This window comes from Pieris rapae, chromosome 20 (genome assembly GCF_905147795.1).
Source record: "Pieris rapae chromosome 20, ilPieRapa1.1, whole genome shotgun sequence".
NCBI classification, from domain to species: Eukaryota; Metazoa; Arthropoda; class Insecta; order Lepidoptera; family Pieridae; genus Pieris; species Pieris rapae.
This window is the reverse complement of record NC_059528.1, coordinates 1,164,286-1,179,233: the sequence shown is the minus strand read 5'-3', so window position 1 is coordinate 1,179,233 and position 14,948 is coordinate 1,164,286. Positions and strand designations below refer to the sequence as shown.

Here is a 14,948-nt window from a genome sequence, read left to right as displayed (position 1 = left end):
TAAAATATTTGTGAATTTTACATTAAAATCAAATATATTATATTCAAAACGGGAACAAACGGGCGAGAATGGTATTTAACATCAGGAAGCTCAGGTACAGTTACATCCCCGCCCATGCACACTCTCTACGTCAGAAAACTCGCGAGTGCAGTGCCGGCTAATAAAAATTGGTACGCTCTTTTCTTGAACGACCCGGAGTCGAACTGTTTCGGAAATACTTCAGTGGGCAGCTGGTTCCACAAAGTTGTGGTGCGCACCAGAAAATAATTTAAAAACGCTCAGTTGTGCAACGACAAACGTTATATATGTTATATAAAACTTATGTAAAATATTCATTTGCATCTACTGTTATTTACTGAAAGCCTAGCCTAAAAAAATAATTTCGCAATAATTTTTCAGCGCCGAGATGGCTCCTCACCAGATTCAACCGAAAGACATTCAAAAGCTGAACCACAAAAGAAACTACGGCTGTTCAGAACGAGAAATGAAACTAAAAAACTAAACCCATTGAAGCTAGAAACGCAACCGGCCTATAGAAGTACATATACAGACTTCAAGTCCCTGGACTTCACTGACGCGTCTTTCGAAAGACGCTATAGATCCCCGTGCAAAGACAAAGACCATTTGAAATACCCAGACAACGTAGATATGCTACAAAGCACAACTTCTTTGAAGAGAGAAGAAAGACTGTTGCAAGGAAGACAAGATTATCGAAATAAAACAGATCGAATGAGTGGATGCAGAGCTAAAACAACAAAAACAAATGAAAACGATGAAGCCTGGAAAACACCGCTTCTTAATAGAAATTTCAGGCACTCTGAAAGATTCAACAAAGACCTCGAAATTCCACCGCTTCGAAGAGAAAAAACATTCGATAATACACTAAAAATCAGTGAAAATGAATCTCCAAAAACTACTCACGAAAGTAGAATGAAATCAATCGGAGAGCAAATAAAAACAATAGAGCCTTTGAGAAAATCTCTTCCTTCATTACTGAGCAAAAGTAATGACGAAAAAGATGAATTTCAAACTGAACTCAAAAAGGCGACGAATAGAATAAGAAACGAATTAGTTAATAAACATAATGTAAGTACCAAAACTAGTCAGAATGATAGAACGAAAACCCCAACGAAACCACAAGTCAAAGAGTCTAGTCTTAGCACGAAAGATTCGAAACCATTGAATAAGGTTAGACGACCACTAGGTCGGATTAATGATATTAAAACTAAAGCAGCTCACGATAAAGTGGAAGCTAAGAAATTTAAGAGCGATGTAAAAGAAAACGTTAAATTACCAGATAGAGGACAAGCTTCAGGGAAAGAGTCCACTCCTGAACATTCGCCTATCAGAAGGAAAGGACTTCAGACGAAAGATAAGTAAGTTCAGTATATATCATTTATGTAAAGGCTTTTGTTAATGTTCGGTAAGTATTTGATATTGTAGTTGTACTACTGTTATTACGCCTGTAATACTGTCATCTTAGTGATTTTTTGTTATGAAAAAAGTATTTTTTTTATATTTGCAGACAAAAGGCACCATCGAAACAATTCTACTTTGGAATGTTAGAGACGCCACTAACCGAAACACAAGACAATCTAAAAGACTTCCCTGGACTCGGTACTCCTATAATTGAGGAACTTAGCAATTTCCATTTAATTGAAAAGAAGCTACTGGGATACCATGAAGAAGATGAACTGGAGAATTTCAATAAAAAGTTCAGGAAAAGTTGTAAGAAAAATCGTAAGTATTTGTGATTTAGTTAGTTAGCTAGCTTAATATAAATACAATAAAATCTATACGAGAGTTAAGTTCGGTGGCTCTTTTTGGAGGGATGTTCAAATGTAACTAACATAAAATAGTGGCTTGTGGGGGTGCGATGATTCTAGAGTTAAAAAAACTAACAACTTATTTAACGGTTTTTAAATCTAAGTGACACTTATACCTAGTATACGTATATAAGTGTCGACCTATTGGCTATTAACGGTTATGTTACAATTTTGAGTGTGGAAGAACTAATGGGCTCATTTTAGCTTTAAGTCTTTTTTTGCTTCAATTGTACTACACGTAGAAATCAACTTGGCACCTGCGTGGAATGTACTAACCTCACATGATCCTATGTGTAACAAAAAATCAAATTACTCAGTTCCGTAAATTCTTTAAACCCATGTATCTGGTTTAGTATCGTCGGAATCGGCGCTTTCATCGGATGAAGGATCTGATGGATCTATGGGAATCGCGGTTAGGTTGCGGCCTACTTTACCCAGGAGGATATTGAGTCCACCTGGCTTCTCGCCAACATCTGCGTGGAAACAACTTGCTACGTTGGGTGCTCATCTTGCTGGTAACTAAGACAACGGTTTATTGTTGTGGCTTAGGCTTATAGGCGTGGGGAACTATTTATCTTGCAAGATTATATCATTAAATTTCTTCTTCTTCAAGTGCCACTCTATAACTGGAGGTTGGCCGTCAGTTCTCTGAACCGCGTCTTGTTTATTTTTTTTAAATTTAATTAATTTTTTTGTTAATAATAACTTTTATCATTTACTGTTACGAGATAAGAATACTATTAGTAAATCGCTTACCACGGGATCAAAGTCGTGACAGTATTTTTTTTTCTGAAAAATTAATGAAATTAATGCTATTAATACTAGGATACTTTTTTTTTTTTCAATTTGACGATCTAAACATTGTTGTTATGTATTTGTTGTAAATAAATAATAAATCCGTTTGCCCCCTGTTCTATAAAAAAAATAGTTAAAACTAAATGCATATTTAGGTAAACGAGCATTACTTACATGCGCACAAAATAATGCCCGTAGAATAAAGTTATTTTCGTGTGTTTTTTAAAATAATATTTTGCAAAAATTCTGATAAAAATTAAATAGTACGTCTCCTACGGAAGTCAATGAGAACCTATTAAAACAAAAAAAAAGAAAAGAAAAATTCTTAACAGACCGGCAACGCACTCGCGAACCTGGCATTGACAGTGTCCATGGGCGGCGGTATCACTTAACATCAGGTGAGCCTCCTGCCCGTTAGCCCCCTGTTCTATAAAAAGAAAACAATAATAATTTATAATAGTGCATTACCATACAAATATGAGTTTATAAACCTTTTCTGTAGGTTTTGCTTTGTCACAAATTGCAAGAGATTTTTAATATCATATTGTTACAGAAAATAAACCACTAGCAGTTGAGACAAAGATGTCTTCGGATATATCTGGTGAATCTTCTCCACGATCAGATCAGTCCGGGGATAAGTCCGGAGATTCAGGGATATCTGGAGACCACGTGCATAGTGATCACAGGATCGAGTCGCCTTCAAGGCATAACGTAAGAATAACTACTACATAAGATAATATAAAAAAAGTTGTACTCACGAACACATATACTTACTATATAATTTTGTTTCTAGTGTTGGCCTATCCTTGAAGTCATATGTTGAATCCACTGTACTATACACTAAGCTCTATACTACTATATTATATATATAATACACTAGGGTGTTTTTCATTTTCTCTTTGACACAGAGTATTACTTGTATTTGCAACTTCTCCAGGCTCAACCAGAAACCGCAATTCCGGAAACTTGGACGCCGCAACAGGACTTAGGGGACAGTAGCTCTGAGGGTGCTAGTGGAGGTCTGCATCATGCGCCTGTGGCCACCTTCTCTCCAGGACAGCCATTCAGCCTCTCACTACCAAGGGAGAATGAAAAAGTGAGATTCGGCAGATTAATTGCACGGGACGTTAGAGTAACAATTAACACACATTTTTAGTTTAACTGTCGTACTTGGAGTCAATAATTCGACATCCGGATGTGTGTGTGATGTGGTAAAATCGGCCAAAGTTAAAAAAATCCTGTATTTTTTTTATTTTAAAGAGTCTTAAGATCTGAAAGTATTTTTATGTCTAATAAAGAACACAGTTTTTACTATTAAGAGACCTGTAATCTTTTTCATATTAGTTCTAATAATCTGAGTGTGAGAAAATTTTCTATATAATCTTCCATCATTTTAAATGAATTTGGCGTTGTATGAACAATGTTACCAGACTCTATGGGCATAATTCAGAGTCAAGAGTTCTGAATCCGGAACTGCAAAAACACATTTCTGACTTCCGAGCGACACATTTGGCTAAACCGTTGTAGATTGTCTTTGAATACTACACTAATAGTTAATAGCTAGTTATACAAGTGCTAGATTTAAGTTCACTATACTCGCAAATAAAATAAATCTTCAACTCCTTAAACTAGGCTTTGATATGGCTACCGTTCATCGTAAATCTAACATAGGAATTGGATGACTCTGAGTACGGCTGTATATTGTTAACTTACACATAACCTAACCTCCCGTGTTTAACTGAGGAGGGATAACGATATTTTGTGACTAACTATTTCTAATTGCTTTCACTAACGCTTATGCACGAAATTAAATTTACTAACTGACACCTAAAGTAGGTATGTAATTATTATATGTATTTGTTATCTATGTCTTGGTGATTACCAAATACACTAAAACTAGGGAAATGGTAGAAGACAATAATAATAATTATTATTATTATGTTATTGAAGAAATTTGTGAATCAGATTAAAGATGGCAGCACATATCAAATTCATCACAATAGTAGTAACCAAAAATATCACTGAAGTACTGGAAGAAAAATTTCAGAGAATTTAAAAAACAAAGTTAAACATCCAGAAGTTAATGAAAATTGTTAGTCCTTGGTAATTAGAAACCAGTTGTTAACCCTGCGTAAAATAGTCACAACAGAAAGTATCGAAATTAACAACTCTTTCAGAATTGGTAAAAAACAACGTAATAAACCTCGACCAAGACCTACTCTTGTCTCATATGTTACAAGCTGGTAAAGACATGAGATCTAAGAATAAAAAGAGAAGTCTTTATATCAATGAAGATAATATTTAAAAGAACATTGACGGTAACAATCGTTCATCCACACTTTTTATTCTTACTAAATCACTACACACAAGGTTTTCTGGGTTTTTGGTAGATGTTAGTGCAACCTAGTCGCTTTTATATATCCATGTATGATGTGTATAAACAACATCTATTAACTCTTCGGTTCGACTACTCAGTTTCTGAATCTTATTGAATTCTGTTTTTGTGTTTGGTTTGTAATTTATTTTAGGGTCACAATGCAAATGTTTATTATAGTTTGTTTTATATATATCTGTGCCCATTACTTTTCTGTCTTTCTAACGTACAAATGCTATTATACATTGTATTATTGCAGACCTAAAAACTCGTGATCTGTGACTTAAATAAGGAATGCCCATTTTAATACCTTCTATTAAAAATGCAACTCCTGCGAGCTTTAAATACTGATGCTTTATACTTCCGGAACTTTCTATCCCTCTTGTCTCCTTCTTTATCTACAGTCTAGCATTCTTTATGGAGTCACTTTATCACTATCCCTCATCAGATTAAAAGAACTACCAATCCCACGTAGTTAAAAAGCGTGTCGTGTTTCTACGAATGTTTCCAGGGAAAGCCGATACAGCAGGGCTTCAACAGTCTTCAGAAATTTAGGAAATCTGTGTCAGGTGCGCTTGGGGCAGCCCTGGGCTCCAGAAAGTTCGATTTGGAACATGAACCAATGTTGACGGAACCAGAGCAGAATTGGTTTTTGAGCAAATCGGCACCGAATTCGTTGAGTAATCCAATGCTTTTGCAGCCTTTGAGGGTGAAAAGTGAAGAGATTAAAGAAGAGTCGATGATTAAGGATAAGGTAAGGATCTTTTTTTGAGATTATAATTTATATTATGACGGTATTAGTAAGGCGTTGAAGAGCGAGACGGATTTTAAACCCATATTATTTTTATATATTTCAGGAACTGTATACGAACGTTTAATATTTTTTTAAATCTGGATTTTTACTAAGCATTTATTAGCGTTTATATGCGCATGCGCTCTCTAGAGGCTATACTGTAACTTTTATATATAGTTATACTAGTAGACTGGGCCAAGCGTTGCTGTGGCTAAGGTTGTTGTTATAATACATAGTAGTAAACTATTCAAGGGAAACGGTAGGAGAACTTATGTGAAACGTTGGTACTTTTAAGACATCGCCATCTGTAAGAATTGTATCAAATAATAAACAAATATTTGCAATAAAATAATATTGCGGGTGTAAATTGAGATGTTATCCTACCTCTTAAGTTAGATCAAACTGCACACGGTGTGCAAATTTGACAAACAATGTGACACGTGATTTATATACATATATTAATATATATATATATATACTAAGTGAGAAAGCTAAATTAGAAAGCAAAAAAGCAAAACCACGAATAGCCATTATTATTATATCATTTAAGTTTGGTTTAGATTTAAACAATGATTATAAATACGATGACATTTGTCAAAAAGGTGACTTGAATTTGTCTAAAATATTAATATCCTGATATCAGACGACAAATAGTTATTTAAGAAAACAAACTCCATAATATCTTAAAGGATCTTTTTGTTTACGTAAAATTTTCTATTGTAGGATGAGATGAGTCCATGGCAAGGCGGGAGTTCATATCTGCCGTGGGCTGGTCACGTGATGTACCTTCCTCCGGCACCTGATCAACCAATGTCAATGATTCCTACTGACAGGCCAGTGAGGTAATTATACCAGCTCCAAAATGCTTCTTAAAAATTATAATAATACTCTAGGGTGCTGGTGGCAGACAAGATTTTTCGACTATCAAAGAACAAGTATGTGATTATTTTTCATTATCTTCTAAAATGTGATCACTGAGATATTACTCATTGTGTATTAATGTCTTCAGGATATTTTACAAGAAATAAACAGGCAAACGAAGAAAAAAGAATCTAATTATCGCGGTTAAATTTTCGGTTAGAATAACTTTATTTCACATATGAATTAAAAAATTCGCTTACTGAGAAAACATTACAAACCTAAATAATTATTACTAGAAATTTGGTATGTTCTTACTATAAACTAATTTACAGGAGCAAATCAAGTGGATGCCTTGAAACTGCAGCGAGAGCTGCGAGGGCAGCATTAGCTGGAGAAATGAGAGAGAGAGAGCGGTCCGCATCACCAGGGGTCGCTAGAGCTGTTCCTGCTAGAGTCGAACCTGTTACCGTAAGTACAATTCCATTTACAAAAGATCCTGATTTGACTGTCTGTTCTTTACGATTCACTTTATATACAGGGCGAAAAAGTTGTAGATCAAACGCAACTGGGGTTAGATGGGGTCATCAGCTGCAAAATATTGTTCTTTTCCTTCTCTCCTCCTTCAGCTCAACCCCTGGAGCTGAAGGAGCACCCGTAGAAAGGGATAGTTGTTTACTTTTAGAGCTTTTCATGGCCATGTGAAATACCTTTTCAGAATCCTTATTAAATGCGCCAAAACTTGTAACACTCTTTTCGGTAAAGTTTTTTTTTTCGGTGGGGTCTGAAATTAACAATTAATACATAACAATTATGATTCGAGAAAATTTTATATCGCAGATTTTAATATTATCTTCAATACACCCAATAAACGACCATATTGTCTAACGATACTTATAACCATCATTATAATTTCATTATTTGCCTTTTTTTGCGTCTGAGGCGCAAACTGCATGTTGTAATCTCTAGCAGCGCAGGGCCAGTTGCAACACACACACATAAAATATAGCTTGATTATTATTATTTGTGTCTTTCGTTAGTAATAAATGTTATATCAATGTCTAAATAAAAATATACAAAAAGCAGTAAATACAGACAGAGAGAATAGGTTTAGGTTTAATGACTTTATTTCTCAAAAAATACAAAAATGCCACTTACATGAGAACAATACTTAGTCGTAGAGTAGGTACATATTTCGAATCACAGATACAGCCTTTAATTAAAACATGTAACAAATAAACCCTTCCAATGTTTAACGGTGTTCTTAATTTGTGTTGTTCGAGGTTCCCACGCGTTTTCAATTAGCAACAGGCAAACAGACATATATACTTCCGTACTTTTTGTCGTGCGATATTGAGATGACATACAAGGGCAGACGTATATATCATCATTATCACTGGATTATAATAGGTTGCTAAACGTCAAAATAAAAACCAACTTATCAGCTTAGCTTATTAATAATGAAATTGGTATTTTTTAAACAAAAGTAAATTTATCGCATCAATTGGCTAAAAATTACTTCCCGTATTTGCATAGGTTTTGTACAAAATATCTGGAGGAAGATTTAGGTTTATAATTTGTGAAGTTTGAAATTAAAAAAAAATAAACACGTTTACAATTATTGAGTACGTTTTTAAATAAATAAAAAAAAACGTTCCGTAACTTGAATCAGGTGAATATTAAATGTATTTATTTATTTATTAACACTTCGTTACATTACAATATAAAAATTTAACATAATTAAATGAAAAGCAGGGCAACTCGCGGCCTTATCGCTATCGAGCGATTTCTTTCAGGCAACCACTAATGTACTGAGAGGTATTTAATTAAAAGTATTTTTCAAAAGTTTAATTATTAAAGAAAATACTCTTAGGTCACAATACTTTTTCGTTAACTTTTTTGCTGTCTGACTACTAACCTTATATTCAAATAACCTCCACCATTTTACTTTTACAATGTTTTTATACACGTTTCCGTTTCCTCGTGTGTTTATAGTATAGTTCACGTGTGTATGTATTCTATTATACAGAACAATTAAATGGCATGGTAAAGATATCTACAGTCAATTTAGTTGTTATACTCTTTAATATCTCTTATAATTTCGTATCCCATAGAACTCTTGCAGACGTCATTAGAATTCCAGCAATGAACTGACAAACAAGTAAACAAGCACGCTCTCCACACAAACAGCAAATTCGTGGCTTCACAAGACGCATTCTTAAACGTTCCCTTTGTACCTACTATTTCTATGAATCTCATAAAATACCTTTTACCAATTTTAAGGTACCCCTAGGAAAAACATTTCCATTGGGAAGTGTTGAAACGAAGTTATTAAAAATGTAAATGAGGTATTACGCTAAATCGTTTGCCCGAACTTGGCCTAGATCAAATGTTATATATATAAATATATTAAATATTCGTCCGGTCGGGCATCGAACGTTCGGTCTAAGCGTTGACTATCCAACGCATAACTAGACTATTCAAGTTAAGACATTACTTATCATTCAAGTCGTTGTACCATTATGAGGAATATTTTGTGATCGGCCACCGAGCTGATCTGAATGTTTATCACAATTTACTGTTTGAAAATATTACGTAGAATATAAAGTGTTGCACATTTTGTTTATAGACAATATTTGTATGAAATCAAATCAAAAGAAAACAAAATCATTTATGCATATAGGTAACACAATGTACACTTATAACGTCAAAAATAAATATATATTAAATGCTTCTAATTTTACATTCACTGGCAGTTCTCAAATCAAGATCAAGATCTTTACAAGATCAATACAGATCAGGACGTATGTTTATTTGAACCGTCACAAATAAAAGACAAAAAAGAATATTTAATTGTACAAAAGGTATTGAATTCTATAGAAGAACAAATAACTAATAAAACTATTTTTCTCGACTTTCTGTATCGCCAAAATATTCAACGCCGAGAATATATATATCTATTTAGTTAAAAGTTGCAATAGGACTCGAATGACAATGGAATGCTTACGCGTACTACAAAATTTTAAACAAATATTTGTCATCTGTATTATCTGTAACTCGATTACCACAGTTAGGTTATACAAAACATAAACACTACAATGACGCTCTTATTAATGAACGTAGTAAATAATGGTGGGAAGACACATAGTCTGTCATTGCGCATCCGCTTGCGCATGTGTGATGACGTATTTGTGATCTCTTGTTCTCAGTTAGTTAATAAAGGTATGTTATCTTTTTAATAATTTACAGAATAATTTTTGATTGTAAAAATGTCCAAGTTAACCAGAACTGTTAGATAAATATGAACTGATATTAAATAATCAAATCAAAATACATAATAAGATTTTTTTAAATATTTTAAATAAACAACAATTACATTTTTAAGGGTAGCTTATTATTAACTTCAATTTATTGTTTTCTTAATATGCAATTTCTATATAAATAAAAATTAATCGCAAGATATGTTGCTACACACAAAACTCGCAGATGGTGAACAAATTCGAGTATTTTTTTAAATTGATTCTTTGAACTTTAGCTGTGCAGAGAAAATTTAAAAAAATGCACGTGAAGACCTAAAAATCTGTATCTACTGTAATCTGCGAACAGTCATCGCGGTAGCATAGAAAAATGTTCCATATGAAAACCTAGGTTAATAAAAAAAAACATATTAAGGAAAAAACGAAGTTCTCGAGGGCACATTTCAAAAGTAAATATTTTATTGATATCATATAATCATTTCATAAATATATTTAACTAATCTTTTAGAACACAATTAACCTGTTGTGTAGAAATATGATTATAAAAATCATATTTCCGTTCCACTAATGTTTAGTTTTTATGCTCATTAGATTATATTAGACAAATTATTTATTAGACAAATTAGACAATATGTAAATCTTTGATTACATAATTAATCCATAAAAAATTTGCTTTTTAAGCAACATGTTTAAATATATTTTGTTTGATTATTTACAAAAAATATTGATAAATACAGCAATAAAAAACTGCAACTAAATGCTTGACTTAATTATGAAACATGACGAATCGCCGTTAAAACTTTGATGTAATGCATTTAAATCAACCATATTTAAATACTACAAATGTAGTACATATATCGATTATAGTTAATCAAATAAATCTAAAAAAAATGGTTTTTCTCTATTTTTTTCGGGTGCATTATCACCAATAATAAAACTGACATTTTTAAATTATTATTTATAGTTATTCTTAGTATGATGTGTCTTAAAACTTTATTATTATGATTTTAAATGATTGGTTACAAAACTACCTAGTTATAGAACTATTACGAGAAAAGCGGAAATGAGGCGGTTGAGCGGAACCGCGTTGAAGCGCTTATGTAAACTTTTATTTTCACATACGTCTGTAATCTGTGGTCAAATTTTATTAGCCGTGACGGAGTTTGCATAATGTTTTTGTGAAGGAGGCCCTGTGGTGGCCTATGTCGTTAATTTGGAGGACACACTTAAAGCAGCGTAAATACTTTTTGTGTTATATTTAGAAGAAAGTTGTTAAAATTAATATACCCATAATGTTCACAAGTAAATTCTTTCACGTTTATAAATCACGAATATAATAAAATTGCAAAAATCATATGATTAATACGCCGTTTCGTGATTGTTTTAATATCGATATAAATTTGTTATATACTCTTATTACAAACACTTTCGAAGTATAAACTGATAAACTATTCATATTATGTTTTCTACTGCCCATATTTGCGGTCTTACTGCAGCGAATCTTGTGAATTTCTTAGTAATTTTTTTATAAAGGCATGATATTAATTGTGCACGTTGAAATATTATGTTCAGTAACATTAAGCCATTATATCATTATAATCCTGATCCATTGAACTACAACATCAGTATAAACGTAGATATTTAATCTTAAATAATTATTATTAACACTAAAAATACTACTAATTTTTAGTGAATTTATTAAAAAGTTCGTAAAAGTCTAACAATATATTTACGCAAACAAATTCTTAAGTTTTATAATCTTCCGTTCCAATTATGAATTCCCAATAGATAATAATTACAGCGTTGATGATAAAATAATTGTCAATATACGCGACCTTGCATTGTGATCTCATCACACCTATAACTTACTAACTACAGCCAGTAAAGAAGTTCCATGGTTTTTATATAAATGTATTTATATGAATACTAAACGTATGAACATCACCGTGATGGCTGGAAATCTACCACAGTCTGTCTCACAAGGCATTTTCTTTTGCAACTAGCGAACCGTGGAATCGACCACCGGCGCGGTCTTCCCTGATAGATACAACAATTTAAAATTTGAGCGTACTCCTCCCTTAAAGGCCGGCAACGCACCCACTTAAAATGGGTGTCTATGTCTATTAAATTTAATTTATTTCCGTTACGTTATAAATATTCGTTTTTACAATAAACTCCCAATTGTAACTCCCGTTAAATTAATTAGTAAACCTTTTTTGGGATTGATTTGCACCAGTTCAAACAATTTATATGACACAAAACTTGGCGATTAGAAAGTGTGGTGGAGAGTTTCTTGCCAGTTCTTCTTGTTCTCTACGCCCTTGGCTTGCAAACGAATTTGGATTCAATTTATCATCTTTTTTGTTGACGTTTATAAGTGTATGTACTTGGTTATCTATATAAATAAAAGTTATTTTGAGTTTGAGTATATAAGTTTATAATAAAACACTCCCAAATCTGTCCAATAAATTCCAAAGCATAAAAATGTTGCCATAAACAGAAATATTAATAACAATGTATTTCAAACAAGTTATGCCACTGATGTCATCGCTCAATGCAGCAGGTTAAATATTTTTTACCTGATTAGAAAATTATTGTGGTTTCCCATTTCAATCCTTTAATAACTATTTGAATTATTATTATTTAACATAAATTAATTGGGAGGAAGCCTGGGATATGTATTTGTTATGTAACCTATTTTTGGCATCATTATCAAAATATTTGTAGCTTATTTTACAATTAATTCTAGGGTTATACATTTCTGTATCTATGTGCACAATTTTTAAACTATATCGAAATAAAAACAAAACATTTGAGTTTAACCATTCAGAATACTTAACGCTTGGCATATGTCAAAAGCAGAGCAGTGTTGGCCTAGTGGCTTCAGCGTGCGACTCTCATACCGAGGTCGTAGGTTCGATCTCCGGCTGTGCACCAATGGACTTTCTTTCTATGTGCGCATTTAACATTTGCTCGACCGGTGAAGGAAAACATCGTGAGGAATCCGACATGTCTTAGACCCAAAAAGTCGACGACGTGTATCTGGCACAGGCTGATCACCTACTTGCCTATAAGATTAAAAAATGATCATGAAACAGATGATTTTTCTTTGTCAAAGCGTATTCGGCTTTAGAGTCTTACTTAGCGCTAAGTCTCGACTCTGAATATACCCCTGCGATTAATAAATCGACTGCGTTTGTTGGCCGGCACAGTGCGAAATATTCTTTCACACATTCCCTATGAAAGCATCCCCATTTGTCACTAACATGTGCGAATCGGGCTTTATCAACTATAAAATAACTTAATCAAGGAAACATAATACAGGAAAGAATCTATAGGAAATATATCGAGGATTTTCCTAAACCATCAAATTGTAGTAATTACTTTGTTATGTGATAGAATACACACTTTAAATTAACGCATGACAATTAAATACACACGGCGTAAATAATAAGCACACAGTTAGACCTGCTTACGCAGTTTTTGTAACGGGTAAAATGTTGTACTTTATATAAATAACAACATTAAGGTGAAAGCGAAGAAAATAAAAAATATGTTTCGTACGCATGGGGGCATGGGGTAGTCATATCAGTTTCTCTAAATTTTATTCGCAATTCGAGAATTATTGACATTATTAGATTTTTGACAAGTGTTCAGGACAACGGACGGATCCGCTAGTAAATTATACAAAAATAAAATACGTTTATTATGTACCATAAGATAGACAGCTATCACTTATTCCACTTCATAAAATTTGAACCTGTAGGCATCCCTACACATCGGTAAAGAAGACAGAGGGTGTAGGTCGAGAGAAAAAGCCGGCGTAAAAAACTCTGGGTACTCTGCATAAATCGGCATAGCGAAATAGGCATCTTATAGGCAGACGTGACCACCCTATTTCATATAAAAAGAACACCACGCAATAACTAGTCGTATTTAAAATGTCTTCGAGTCGAGTTTAAGCTTTCGAGGTGGGTCAAGTCAATTAAAATTAAGATGCATCGTTAACAAATAAAATTAGTAAATGATGTCGTAATCTCGTATTATCGCTTTTTACGAAATTAATGTTTGCGTTTAAATGGATTTTATCTCGGATTATGTAAATGAGATGCATGAAGTGAAACTCTTAGTCAAGTATTACGTAGTAGTTCTTTGTATAAATGATTTTCATTTGTTTTAATTCATATCTATTTAGCAGACTAAAGGCATACAGGGGTGAGAACAATAAAGCTGCCCTATGCAACTGTAGGTACTGTTATATTTGTATATTCAGTTCAGTTCAGTTTGTATATTCAGTGGATGTTGTTGTATATGTTTAAATATTAAACTTTGTTTGAAGCTGGGTAATAACTGGCTATATAGTTGTTTAATATATGAGCTTATAACTAAGATAACATTAGATAGTGGGGCTGCAACGCTGGATTGGTAAAAATCTAACTTCACTTATTGATGTGTGTAAAGTGCAAGTGATTAGTAATTGAGGATGATTAGTGCAGGTGTTTAATGCAAGTAGAATCCAATTCTTGATTAGTGGCTCTGTTGTCGGTACTCCCAAAGATGGATTATAATTTAGCATACCAAACTCCATCCGAAGATAGTTTATAAGCGTTTATTAATTCATAAATAGGACTGTAATACCAATCTTAGATGGTAGAAATTGGATCATGATTAGTTATTAATTTCGGCCGTAAGTAAATATAGCAGATCTTCTCCATCCTTTCATCTTATCATCTTCTCAAGACTCTATCCAGACGAGTGGAAACAATCGGGGTAGGCCTGTGCTGACAGACAACCTGACCAAAGTGGTTGCTAATAAATGTAAAAAAATAAATTATTTTTCTAAGTGAATTAGATTTAAGAATACTATCATTTTATAAGAATAGCAAGTCATTCAAAAAGGTCAGCGAATATAGGGCTTTTATTATTATTAATATTTATTATTATTAATATTTATTATTATGCAAGATCGTGATTTTGTACTAAGTAGGCACTTCTAGGGAATGTTTCTCCTTCCGTACATTTGTCTTTTTGAAAAAGAAATCAAA

General features: G+C 33.0%; 1 protein-coding gene across 3 annotated transcripts in view; it reads left to right on the top strand.

The window, feature by feature from the left end:
- LOC111000830 overlaps positions 1-14,948 on the top strand; it is a 98,234-nt gene that overhangs the window by 68,944 nt on the left and 14,342 nt on the right. For 2 of the 3 annotated variants that reach the window (XM_045632635.1, XM_045632636.1), the window contains exons 8-15: positions 400-1,376; positions 1,526-1,740; positions 2,180-2,341; positions 3,175-3,332; positions 3,559-3,717; positions 5,507-5,749; positions 6,512-6,630; positions 6,982-7,117. In XM_045632635.1, coding sequence (XP_045488591.1) covers positions 400-1,376; positions 1,526-1,740; positions 2,180-2,341; positions 3,175-3,332; positions 3,559-3,717; positions 5,507-5,749; positions 6,512-6,630; positions 6,982-7,117 — 2,169 coding nt within the window. The remainder of the gene's footprint in view (positions 1-399; positions 1,377-1,525; positions 1,741-2,179; positions 2,342-3,174; positions 3,333-3,558; positions 3,718-5,506; positions 5,750-6,511; positions 6,631-6,981; positions 7,118-14,948) is intronic. The other variant, XM_045632637.1, reaches the window with a different exon arrangement.